The sequence below is a fragment of the Myotis yumanensis genome, unplaced genomic scaffold (assembly GCF_028538775.1).
Source record: "Myotis yumanensis isolate MYYU_CA2020_CCGP unplaced genomic scaffold, mMyoYum1.0.hap1 SCAF_18, whole genome shotgun sequence".
Lineage (NCBI taxonomy): Eukaryota > Metazoa > Chordata > Mammalia > Chiroptera > Vespertilionidae > Myotis > Myotis yumanensis.
The window spans coordinates 14670825-14684007 of NW_027223769.1; the positions used below are offsets into that span (position 1 = coordinate 14670825).

Below are 13183 nucleotides of genomic sequence, written 5' to 3' on the forward strand. Positions count from 1 at the left end.
AGGTTTCTGCAGCTGTACAGGCAGAGGTGAGTGTGCCCACGCTTGGGTTGTGACAAAGGTGAGGAGAGAAGGATTAGAGCACGGGGAGGAGTGTGTGCCTAGAGGTTAAAAGGTGCCTAATAAATACTGTCTGTGTGAGGAGTGTCATCAGTAAGTGGAAGGAGAGGCCACTCCTGTGTTAAGCTGGTGGTTTGGTTCTTTCTGGGAAAGGGCGCAGTTATTTGCAACACTCAGTAAGTAGGGGGCAGGCAGAAGAGAGAAGCTTTCAGTTTCCCTTGAGACAGGCTTTTACAGTATCACTTCTTTGTTGAAATGTTTTGAATTCTTGGAGTTCCTTATTTCCCAAATTCAATTTATTCATTACAGAATGCATTTTCTAAAACCAAGTGCTCTGGGAGGCAGTGTATTTTAATGGAAGAATATGGGCTTTGGAGTCAAAACAGTCCTGACTCCACCCTTTTCTGGCTGTGAACTTGGGCAAGTTACTTCAGCTCTAAGGCTCAGTTTCCTCATCCCTAAAATGCTAATAATATCGTCCAGCTTTTAGGGTAGAGGCAGGAGTGTGATAATGTGTATGAAGCTCCTGACATACAGTGGATATTCAGTAATTGGCCTTTCCTTTCACCTTCTATGTTTTACATTGTTGTTAACTTGCAACTAAGAGCTAAATGTTCGTTGTACTTTGGATTTGGGTGAATCTGATGTTCTAAAAATTAAATTCATATTAAATAAGTTAGGAAAATACAGAAGGAGGTTGGGATTCATTAGCATCACTCAGGTTCAGTTATTCCCTGGGACAGGACATTTAAAGAGTTTAGAACTCTGGGGCGATTTTTATTTCTGGATTTAGAATTCTTGAGGGTTTACTTACCATGTTGGGGTTTTTAAAAATTGCTGCTCCATTTGACTTTGAGTCAGGCTGTGGCTCTAGAACAGGGACAAAGTGAACCCTTTGCTGTGTGTGTGAACAAGCCTTTGAGATGCCTTATCCAGCCTAGCTGCTCCAGGTGACATACCTCCAATTGGTGCTTCCCCAGAAAACCCCCTACTAGCGTGGGCTTCTCTCTTCCTCCCCTTCGCCCTCTCTCCCCTTAATCCTTCCACATTTCTGTCCTACTCTTTTCTCCAAGGCTCCCCGACCTTCTGACCCCACCCCCCATGCTGGATCTCCCACTTTGATCCTCTTTCATATTTCCTTCATGTTCCCATGGGCTTCATTTCTGCTTTTTCCTGCCTTCCTCAAGCATGCTCCCTGATTCTCTCATTCATGCAACAAATATTTGCAGCGTGTGTAGTGAGAAGGGATGGACTGGGGATATTACAAGGAATATTCTGTTGAGGTGTCTGACAAAGGAACAAGACAGCCAGCAAGGGGAGACGGTAAGAGGTGAGGTCAGCAGGCTACAGAATGGGTAGGATTTTATAGGCCCTGGGGAGGCCTCTGGCTTGTGTTCTAACTGCAGAGGCAGACATGGGATGGTTTTAAGAGAAAGATTGACTCCATCTGATTTCTCAGTAGAAACGTACTCCGATGCTGGATGGGGAAATGGATGGTGGGTGAGTGGAGGCAGTGAGTGTAGAACAGCACTGATTAGGAGTCCAGGTGATTGCTCAGGTGCCTTGATCTGGCTAGGTGGGGACGTGAAAGAGAGGGTCAGATTTGGGTGGGTTTTGGAGGTGGAATCCACAGGACTTGCTTTGGATAGCTGTGGAGGTGGGGGAAAGAGTTAAATAAAGGTGAGTCCTGTGTTTTGACCTTGACCACTAGATGGTGGTGCCCTTTATTAAGGTGGGGAGAGTGGGTCATAAGTTTGGTGGTGGTGGTGGTGGTGGGGTTCTGCTTTGACCCTCCTACAGTGGCATTGTTGAGGAGTCAGTTGGATATACTTAGCGATGTATTATTAGTTTTGAAGTTTCCCAGATATACATTTTTTTTGATATACCTATTTTTAACTACATGGGGCTAAGATCCTGTGAGACCATTTGGAAAGCATATACATAAAGGGGAAAACCCGGGACTGAGCATGGGCACTCCCAACATTTGGGTGTCTATGCAGGTATCTATGTATCTCGTAAGTGATAGAGTGTGGCTGGTGAGAAAGGAGAAAAACTCAGAGTTGTCTCCACCCTCCCCCACTCTCTACTCCCAGCCCCCACCCTCCATTCATGAGATGGACTTTCCTCTCCTAGTCCCATGGCTTTTTGCTGGTGTGTTTTCAGCTTGGCATCTTTTTGATATGTGTTATCTGAGTGCTGTTTTGTGTGATTAAGTACTTTAGTGTAAAAGACCTTGCTAGGAAGATTACATGCTTTTACTGTTCACAGTAAGGATAATGAGACTTGGCTTTGGTTAGCTTACTACTCTGTTGGGATTTTCCTTAGAGGTTAATATTCTGTTCTTTAGCTTCAGTAATTTGAGAAGAAAATAGTGTTTTCACGTGGTATACATTATTGGTAGGGTTTGAAAGCACTAACTAAATCTTTCATGATTGTAAATTGATGGGAAGAACATTTAAGAACATAAATACAGTAAATGCACTGGGAGAGTAACTGAATGCTCAGTACTTGTACCAAATTCAGTGCGGGTTCTGGCTTTCTCTTTAGTGTTCCCCACCCTAACTCAGGCCCATCCTGGTTCACTTATCCTTCAGGTTGGTGACATACCTGGGACATAAATGCTTGCATCCTCCCTTCACGCCCCTTCTGTTTATCAACCTGCTTGCATGGCCATATTTGAGATGTCATCGTTATCCGAATGGCACCTTCTCTGAGTTCTTAAAGGGCGTGCAGGAGGCGGCCAATCAATGATTCTCTCTCATTGATGTTTCTATCTCTCCCTCTCCCTTCCTCTCTGAAATCAGTAAAAATACATTTAAAACAAACAAACAAAAAAGTCCCCCAGCCTCAGTTCCCCCTGGCTATCATGTCACTTTCTCCAAACCTGGTTCTCATTCTCACCAGGACTTCCAGTTCCTTGAGGTCTTCTGTCTCCTGGTTCTCAGGCCTCACCCGTCATCCGTACTCTGGTTTTCTAGCCCAAGTCTTGACTCTGATACCCTGGTTTTCTGTCGTCTTTGTTGATCTCCAGCCCGTGTAAGCCTTTGCAGCGCTGGGTCAGGCTTTTGGATAAAAGGGGTAGCTGTTCTCATCACCTTATTAGAAACTGGCCGTTATCAGCACTGTCTGCGCCCAGTGTTGTGTTTCAGCCCTTCTTTTGGCTGCCCTCCCCCAGCCTCCTGTCCCCCGTCTCAGTAGCTATTCTTTGCTCAGAACACAGTGCTATGGAGTGTGACCCTCTTTAACTTCGGTCCATCTTGTCGATAGTCTCCCCGTCTTCCTCCAATCTAGGGAAGAAGAGTCATTCTCTGTCAGCTGTCACCTCCCTGAGTCTGCACACTTGGACCCTCATTCTTTTTTTAGTTTTAATCCTCACCTCACGATATGTTTTTATTGATTTTTAGAGAGAGAGGAAGGTGGAGAGGAGTAGAAAGAGAGAAACATTGGTTGGTTGCCTCCGTATGTATCCTGACTGGGGAGCAAACCCACAACCTAGGTATGTGCCCTGACCAGAATCGAACCTGCAGTCCTTGGTGAATGGAATGACTCTCCAACCAACTGAGCCACCTGGCCAGGACTGGACCCTCATTCTTTAAAAACAGATAAAAGTGAGCCTACATTGCGTTTGTAGTTGTAGGACACGTTCAAATAAGTACAAATTAGAAATAAAAAAGAAACCGAACAAGCATGGCTGGATCTCTTAACTTATATTCTCTTAGTCTGACAGTCTGATTAGTTTACCTAGGCATATACTCTTCATTCTCTTTATATTCAGTCAGTTTTTTTAAACATTAGCGTGCGCGCTCTCTCTCTCTCTTTTAATTGATTTTTAAGAGAGAAAAACACCGATAGGCTGCTTCTGGTACACACCCCCACCGGGTATTGAACATACCCACTGGGTATGTGCCCTGATGGGGAATCGAACCTGCCACCTTTTGGTGTACGCACTGATGCTCCAGCCAACGGAGCCATACCAACCAGGGCTGCATTCAGTCACTTTTGGGGCTTTCCTAGGCTTTTTAAAAGTGTGGCGTGGTCAGACCAAGATGTAGCATGGTGGATCTCTCATGGAGTCCCAGAGACTAACTGTGACTTTGGGTGGGTACTTAAATCCTGTGGGACCATGGTGGCTCATCTGTAAAATGGTGAGACCAAATATTTCTTTAAGATAGTCATAGCTTTAAGTGAGAGGAAATTAAAATCCCCCCCCCCCCCCACTTTTCCTTCTAGCTATCTATGTTCTTTAATTATCTCACCACCCTGTCTCCAAGCTCTTGGCACTTTTTTTTTTTTTTTAATCTTCACCTGAGGATATGTTTATTGATGAGGGAGGGAGGGAGGGAGGGAGAGGGAGAGAGAGAGAGAGAGAGAGAGAGAGAGAGAGAGAGAGAGAGAGAGAGATGGAGAGGAGAGAGAGATTGGGGGAGGAGGGTAGAGAGAAACATTGACCTCCCACAAGTGCCCCAACTGGGGGTCGAACCCGAAACCTAGGTATGTGTCCTGACCTGAATCAGACCACATCTTTTTGGTGTATGGGGCAACACTCCAACTGAGCCACACCGACCAGGCAGCTCTTGGCACTCCTGAAGCTGAGTCCGCCTGGCAACTCCTGGCCCCCCTTGTTGACTGCCCCCACCTTCCTTCCTGCCCTTAACTTCCTTCCTGGCCTCCTTCCTGGCTGCTCCTCCCCTTTCCTGTCTGTGCTCCCCAGGGTTTCAGCCTCACACTCCTGTGGCCTCTTGGATGAGTGTATCCGGTCCCACTTCACCTCTTCCCTCTGCGCTGGGTCTCTCATTCCTTATCTCTAGGTTGGGGCTGGAGGAGATCAGCTATTAGTTGGCAGCTGGTCAGATCTGCTAGTTTATTCCCTGTGCCCCAGTCGCAGCACTCTCTCGCTGAGCCTGCAGCTCCCGTGTTCCATGAGAAGGTCAGCCAGGGCAGTCACGTCTCTGAGTGCCTTTTATTCCCCCACACGGTGCCCCGGCCATTCCGCGTTGGTGGCTATGCTTTTTCTGCTGGGACTGCCTCTCGGCCCCCTCAGGCCCTGCCCTCCTCTTGGCCCCGGCCTCCATCATCTGCTCTGGGTCACAGCAGCAGCCTCCTGGTTGCCTTGTTCCTTCCATCCTAGTCTCACTTGGTCGTCAGTTATCTTTTTAAACCATCTGTCTCTTTACCTAAATTCTGGTGCCTCCCATTCTAGCAGAATGAAGTGCAGAATCCAGACTCTTTCCCTGGGCATCAGAGTCCATGCTTAGGTCACATCTCCCTTCCCTCTCCCCTGCCCTCCTCTGCCCCCCTGCGCCTTTTCACACTGCTCTCTCCTCCTGATATATCTTGCTTGTTCATCCGAGTCCACCCTCTGTCTTCTTTACTGACACTTGCTCTGGTTCCCGCAGACAGAATTGGTCTTTGTCATCTCTCCCTCCACACTGTGCTCCTAATTTGGGGATAACACTTAGCACATTATTTACAAGGCTGCCTCCCACCTCTGCTAGTTTGTGAGCTCCTGTGGGCCACGCTCCTGTCCTTGGTTGCTCATGGGGAGTGGGGCTTGCATAGAGTATGGATGGTGTTTGCCCCTCTCTGTCCCCATGTTTGAATTAAGTGGCTCTCTCACAGCTGGCGTATGCTTCTTATGCTGTTTCTGTGTCTGAAGCAGAGATTTGCTTATTTCTGTGTTTTATATAGGTCATCAGTGGGTGTATGAATAGTATAACAATGATGAATTCAAACAGCATATTAATAAAAACATGAATACCAAACTCTGGGGTAGATTTTCTTTTCATTGCCTTAGTGAAGTAATTTGTAACTTAATTCTTTTTTGTAGTAACTGATCACCAAAAAAAAAACCTGATATCTTTTGTTTACTTAGTTGTTTTTAGTTTGTTTATGAGAAATATACATCTTGTGTATAGCCGAGGAAAATAGTAAGGGGAAGAGATTAAGAAACTGAACCAAAGATACAGTTAAAAGTAAATCTAAGAGGGGTCTTGACTCCTGAATACCCTTAAAGTTGTTGGCTGTTGCTTAGGTATTTTAATAAAATCACAACATATAAATACCATATTTTAAATGTCACCATTAGTTGAAGCAGCTTGGCATTTATGGCCACATTTGTTATTAACAAGTTCAGAAGGGACTCAGAGCCGGAAATACATTAGGGTGGTGTTGAGGGCGGGGCGGGAGGGTGTACAGGTAAGTGCAGAGGGTGAACCAAGTCCTGAGGAGACTTGTGGTGGATGGGGTGGGCGGGAAGCTGACTGCAGAGCCTGGCCCCGGTGGGGGTGTGGCAAACCTGAGGAAGCACTGAGCAGCCTCTGGGTCCTGGAACACCAGAATCTGTTTAGTGGCAGGGACTAAGGAAACATACCCTCCATGCCTCTTTTTATTTCTTCTTAAAAATTTTTTATATATATTTTATTGATTTTTTACAGAGAGGAAGGGAAAGGGATAGAGAGTTAGAAACAACGATGAGAGAGAAACATCAACCAGCTGCCTCCTGCACATCTCCCACTGGGGATGTGCCCGCAACCAAGGTACATGCCCTTGACCGAAATCGAACTTGGGATCCTTCGGTCCTCAGGCTGACGCTCTATCCACTGAGCCAAACCGGTTTGACTCTTTTTAAATTTTTAATATTTTTCTTTTTCATCCTCACCTGAGGATATTTTTTCTATTGAATTTTAGAGAGAGTGGAAGGTGGGCGGGAGGGACAGAGGAAGGGAGGGAGGGAGGAAGGGAGGGAGGGAGAGAGAGAGAGAGAGAGAGAGAGAGAGAGAGAGAAAGAAAGAAAGAAAGATGAAAGAGACATTGATTGCTTACCTTCCCGCATTGCCCCAACTGGGGCCAGGGATGACCCTTATATGTGTGGGTCAATTTTCTAACCCAGCGGTCGCCAACCTTTCGGACCTCAGGGGCCACCAGTGGTCCTTGGACCACCAGTTGGTGACCGCTGCTCTAACCACTTAAGATACTAGCCAGGGCCCTCCAGGCCTCTTAATCCCTCCCAGACCCCTATCCCTTCACCCTCTGCCACACCAGCCTCCTGGTGTCCAAGTCAGGAGTCTTGGTTTCAGAAAACACCACCATATTTTAATTAGATTGTTTTCAGTTAAAAAATGGGCAGAGGACCAGAACAGACACTTTTCCCAAGAAGACATAGAGGTGGCCAAAAGATTTATGAAAACTTCACTAGCTATAAGGGAAAAGCAAATCAAAACCACAAGATACCACCTCACACCTGTTAGAATGGCTATCATCAATAAGACAAGTAATAACAGTGTTGGAGAGGATGTGAAGAAGAGGGAACCCTTGCACACTGCTGGTGGGACTATAGCCACCATGGAAAACAGTATGGCAGTTTCTCAGAAAATTAAGAGTAGAACTACCATATGACCTGGCCGTCGTTCTGGGTATCTACCTGAAAAACTTGAAAACATTTATTTGTAAAAATACTGTACCCCTATCATTATTCACAGTGGCCAAGACATAGAAACAAGCCAGTGTCCTTCGACAGGTGATTGGCTAAAGGAGATGTGGTACATATGTACAAAGGAACACTACTCAGCTATAGAAAGGTGACATACTGCCATTTGGACAGCATGGGTGGATTGTGAGAATATCATGCAAACAGCAATATGATTTCACTCATATGTGGGATATAAAACAAAAAAACACATTCACAGACAATAGTATGGCGGTTACCAGGTGGGAAAGGGGTGGGGAAAGATGAAGAGGGTATAGGGGGTCAAATAAGTGGTGACTGAAGGGGACTAGGCTTTGGGGGGTAAGCACACGATGCAATGCACAGATGATGTATTCTAGAACTGTACATCTGAAACTTATATACTTATTAACCAGTGTTACCCCAATAAATTTAATTTAAAAAAGAAAAGAAACCAACTGAGGGCTTGTTTAAGCAGAAAAATACAGTATGGGCTAAAAACAGAATGGACAGGCCGTAAGGCACATGGCTGGGCAGCAGAATGGAAGCCCAGCTGTGAGCTGTGCTGCGGGAGGATGTGGGGAGGCTGCCCCTGCCGACCTCCTGCTGTTTGGAAGATGGGCTCCCGGACTGTCCTCTAATCTTATTTTTTTCCTCTGAGGTCCTTCTCTTTGTCCTTTAGTTCTCTTTTCTGGGAGATTTCCCCTTTTTCTGTCCAATCCTACTTTTGAGATTTCAAAATTCTGTCATATTTTTATTATTCAATAACTAGGAAGTCCTCATAATGTTCCTCTTTTTGTTTCACCAGTACACTTTCTTATTTCTGCTTAAGCTTTCTTCTCTGTACGTCATGCCTGCTCTGAATTCTTTTTCTCCCCCTGTTTCTTTTTGGGGCTGTCTTTATTGAGACCTGTTTCGGGTTTTCTTCAAAACACCTGACTGTTGGCTGTTTGTTCATATTCAAGAATGAGCTGGGCCGAGCCCTTGGAGCCATGGTAGGATGTCCTCTGGTGCCTTTGTCTTAGGGGATGTGGCAGTGAATCTGACCCCTTTGTTGGTATCTGACCCCTGCATCTTGGTATCTCCAGGCCTTTTCTCTTGGGCTACACGAGAGCATCTAGAGAAACTGTCTACTCGCTCACCTGCCAGTGAGAGATATGAACTGGGAGCTTCTTTATTCAGAGGGTGGTCTCACCCACGTGCACCGTGGTCCTTCACGTGACTTGCTCCTTCTATCCGGCACTTCTTACCCCTGGTCTCATTCTGCCCCTCTTTTCTGTAATCCCTTTGCTGTGGCTGATAAAACAAATGTTGACTGTCGGGATGCAGGCTAGGCAGAATTGGTCTCAGCTTAAAATATTTGTATGCAACACTGAGGCTAAAATAGCAGAAGGGGAAATGGACAGACTTAAAATATGCAATTTTCAGGATTGCGAATCAATATACTAGTAGTGAGAATTTAGAGGAGTAAGATTCATAGTTAAGAATTGTTCTCAATAATAGCACTTTATGTGTAAAATGTTATGTTGGTTATATATGCTCCAAAAATTAATCATACCCTAAGAAATATTGTATGCTCTTCTGTCATAAAAGAACTAATTTTTCTAATTAATTTTTATTTTCTTTCAGATCCTATCACATAGGACAGTATGTACCTTCAGATCCTGAAGAAAAGGCGCAAAATGTTCAAGTAATGTTTCAAAGTAATCTGTGAGGTGAGCTTGTGGTTCTTTATTCAGGTGTATAATCACTATTGCCTTTCTGACAGCTGACACTGGTGGCATGCCATTGAAAAGGCCACACAAAAGGTTAATGGTGATAAGGAAATATTTATCTCCGCCTGTTGTCCTTGGTTTGCTTACCACCTGTCCTAGAAGGAGAGCGTATCATAGGGCTGGGGCAGGGCAACCAGAAAGCAACTGTTAAGTTATTAGCAAGTTTCACAAAGTGAGGTGAATGCTCAGTATAAATGGAATAGAATGTCTTTGCTTTTACGGTTGTCCCCTTAAATAATGGAGGTCTGCAGTGTAGCTTTCGTGTTCTGTGAAACCAGGCTTTATTTAGCGAAAGGACAAGCAGCTTGGCTTCAGGAGTGTAGACAAAAATCACATTAAGTTGGAAAACGATGATGCGACATCTTCTTGACCATCGGTCAATGCATAGTGCTTTCAGGTTTCTCCCAAAAATGGTCTTCAGGAGTATTAAATCAATAGCGATTTTGGTGTTTAGTGTAGAATAAGATTGCAGCCTTATTGTAATGAGTGTGTATATTTTAGTTTTGCATCGAGAATCACTGTACCATTGCTCTCATGCTCCCAGTATTTTTAGATTAGTTCAATGTAAAGGAATTGTTTCTTCATTTCCTCCCCTCCCTTCCTGCTGCATTAGTGAAGTGGATATAGTGACTCAGCAGAATGCTCGTGCAATTGATAACAGATAACTGAATACATCCAGCTTAACCTTACTGCATCCATTGCTTGCATTCTTGAAAAGAAAGTCACTTCTGGCTATCAGACTACTTTTCCCTTTGTCTTCTAGTGGATTTAACAACTTTGCCTCTAAAGCACACGAGCATTATGCACCAGCATTCTCTTATGTACTCCAGGACTGTCCTGCTACGCCAGTGGCTGGTGTCTGTGTGGTTCCAGCCAAGGCGTAACACCACTGGCTGCGTCCTGCACTCTGGCCATTCGCACCAGTGCCTCCACTGGAAGGTTAGGCTGGATTGGCTCAGCTGGTCAGCATGTGTGTCTTTAGAAGCCATTCAAGGTCCTGATTTCTGTGGGGAGCTCACACTGCACCAACATTGTGCTGACAAAAGGCTAGTCTGTCTGTGGACATGTGGCTGTGCGGCTCTTTATCTTACTGCCCAGCATTGTTTCTCATAGAAAGCATTCTACTGGAGGAGTCACCATAAAGCAGAGGGGTTCTGTTGGAGGAATTTTTCAGCTTAAGGTCTTGATGTACAGTTATGATTCAGTAAGAAACTTATGGAAATCACTAGGAATTAATCACATCTGAGAGGTACCAGTTTCTTGTTGATCTGCCTGTAAACAAACATGCACTTGCCAACAGTACACAGGCACCAAAGGGAGCACAGGGAGCGAGGACCAGACCCTCTATCCAGCCGACAGGGAGGGAAGACAGCAGCTCTTGTGGGGAGGGGTCCATGCACGGCAAGTGGAACTGATGAGCGTGCCGTGAGAGCTCTAGACCAGTAGAAGTGTCTGGATAGTGTCAGCCCTCTGGTAGAGTCAGGCGTTAGAGTGGGGTAGACAGAAGCAGTTTGCATCTCTTCTCCAGATACTCATATCTGATATTCACAGACCTTTCAAAGTGCTCCTCAGAGGAAGGAGAGCTGTCTTTTCAGGATGCCTTGCTTGGAAGAGAGAAACATTGGGTCCTACAGGGTGTGGGATGCCAGAGGAATGGACCCAGCGGAGGTGTTTGCAGGGGAAGGTGGGCAGGCAAATCTCGGTGATGTCAACATTCAGTCATGCTCCCTGCCTGAGAGAATGGCTGGCTAAGGTCGACCCAATTCTTATCTTTTAGTTTCTTCTATTTTACTTAACAAAATTTTAAAGATATTTTTGCTGATCTAAGAGCAGGTGTTATTTTACTGAACATGGGAACATTTTTATTTCTTTATACCAGTCCATGTTTTTATATAAAGGGGGGATTTTCAAAATATTTGCAGAATGAACTCTCATCTGCAAGTTCATTAGTTCATTAAATGTTTTCATAATTACTATCCTCCAGTTGCCTTTAAGGAAAAAAACAAACCAAAAAATGACCTGGCCAGTGTTGCTTAGTAGTTGAGCATCTACCTAGGAACCAGGAGGTCACAGTTCGATTCCCGATCAGGGCACATGCCCAGGTTTCGGGCTTGATCCCCAGTAGAGGGTGTGCAGGAGGCAGCTGATCAATGATTCTCTCTCATCATTGATGTTTCTATCTCTCTCTCTCCCTCTCCTTTCCTCTCTGAAATAAATATATATACACTAGAGGCCTGGTGCATGAAATTTCATGCACTGGGGCGGTCCCTCAGCCTGGCCTGTGCCCTCTCACAGTCTGGGACCCCTTGCTCCTTATCGCCCGCCTGCAGTGGAGGCGGCAGAGGCTCCTTCCACTGACACTGCACTCGCCAGCCATGAGCCCGGCTTCTGGCTGAGTGGTGCTTCCCCTGTGGGAGCGTGCTGACCACCAGGGGGCAGTTCCTATGTTGAGCATCTGCCCCCTGGTGGTCAGTGCGAGTCATAGTGACTAGTTGTTCCACTGTTTGGTCTGTTTGCATATTAGGGTTTTATTATATAGGATAGGATGTGTGTGTGTACATATATTGAAATGCCCAGACTCAAAGACTGCTGGTAATCACTTGTAGCAGACTTAACTCCAAGAGCACCTATTCTCCCCGCTCCTGCTCCTTCACAGAGGGGAGGGGCCCTCGCTCTGTGCTTGTCTGAAAGATGAGCAGTGCACCTGTGCTGAGAAAGCACTTGGGTCTTTGCTGAAAGGCTGCCAGTGATTTTCTGTCCCTTGAATGAACGCTAAGGCCAAATGAACTCTGACTTTATTTCCCTTGTCTTTATCATGAGTATCACTACTCTTATACCAAACACTGATAAGAGAAAGTCATATGTTTAAACAAGTTGCTAGAAAAAATGCAAGTTCCTCTTGCCTTTCATTGGATCCTATATGTTCTCAGGTATCCAGAACTGTAGAAAATATAGGAAAGGTGTCAAAAGAATGGGTTAATAAGTGAAGGAAACTTTAAAAGATTAAAATAGAGAGGAAGAGTGTTCTAGAAACAGTATAGAGTTGAAGAAGATAGAGATAAAAATGGGAGCCTACCTCCAAAACATGATCACGTGTTATCAGAGCTAAAACGAGGGAGGAATGAAAGTAAACTAAGAATCACATGGAGAAAACCCAGGTAAGCACTGTGGTGTGGACAGCGGATGGCAGCCGTGGTACAAGTCTCGTGTCCATGGGGCTTTGGAACTTGGGTGCTGTGGTTCTGCATTGAGCTGTTCTTTTCATTATCTTTGTCCCTCTGTGGCAGTGGCTAGCCCTACGTGTGCTCCCCGGGAGCCTCATCAGCTCTGTGTCCAATCCCCCTCTAGGGTGCATCGGGGAAATCATGCCGTCATCAGGACACCGGCTCCGCGATGTCGAACACCATCCTCTCCTGACCGAAAATGACCATTATGACTCTTCGTCCTCCTCTTCCTCCGAGGCTGACGCGGCTGACAGGGTCTGGTTCATCCATGACGGCTGTGGCATGATCTGCGCTGTCATGACGTGGCTTCTGGTCGTCTATGCAGACTTTGTGGTGACATTTGTCATGCTGCTGCCTTCCAAAGACTTCTGGTACTCCGTGGTCAACGGAGTCATTTTTAACTGCTTAGCGGTGCTTGCCCTGTCATCTCACCTGAGAACCATGCTCACCGACCCTGTGAGTACTCGCTGTTGAGCTGGATTTTCCCCACGTGTCTGGTCTATTGTGACATGGGCCGTGCGGCAGATGGCCTCTTGCTCCTGTAACCTCGGGTTTTTATTAATTCCTAAATACAGGCTTGTAGCACTTTTCACTGGAGAATAAGCATCGCTTAAATAGAAGTGATATCACGGCATGTTAATGAAAAATATTCCCACTGGCTGTTTATTCAAATGAAGAGATTG

The 13183-nt window shown here is 45.6% G+C and overlaps 1 protein-coding gene across 4 annotated transcripts in view; it reads left to right on the forward strand.

The window, feature by feature from the left end:
• The window catches only part of ZDHHC7 (zinc finger DHHC-type palmitoyltransferase 7), a 32791-nt gene that overhangs the window by 4044 nt on the left and 15564 nt on the right, over window positions 1-13183 (forward strand). For 3 of the 4 annotated variants that reach the window (XR_011468869.1, XM_070398095.1, XM_070398097.1), the window contains exons 2-3: window positions 9131-9216; window positions 12625-12956. Coding sequence is in view for 3 of the 4 variants with exons in the window: in XM_070398095.1 (XP_070254196.1) it covers window positions 12642-12956 (315 nt within the window). In the remaining variant the exon portion in view is untranslated. Of the gene's footprint in view, window positions 1-8454; window positions 8497-9130; window positions 9217-12624; window positions 12957-13183 lie in introns of those variants that run through there. The other variant, XM_070398096.1, reaches the window with a different exon arrangement.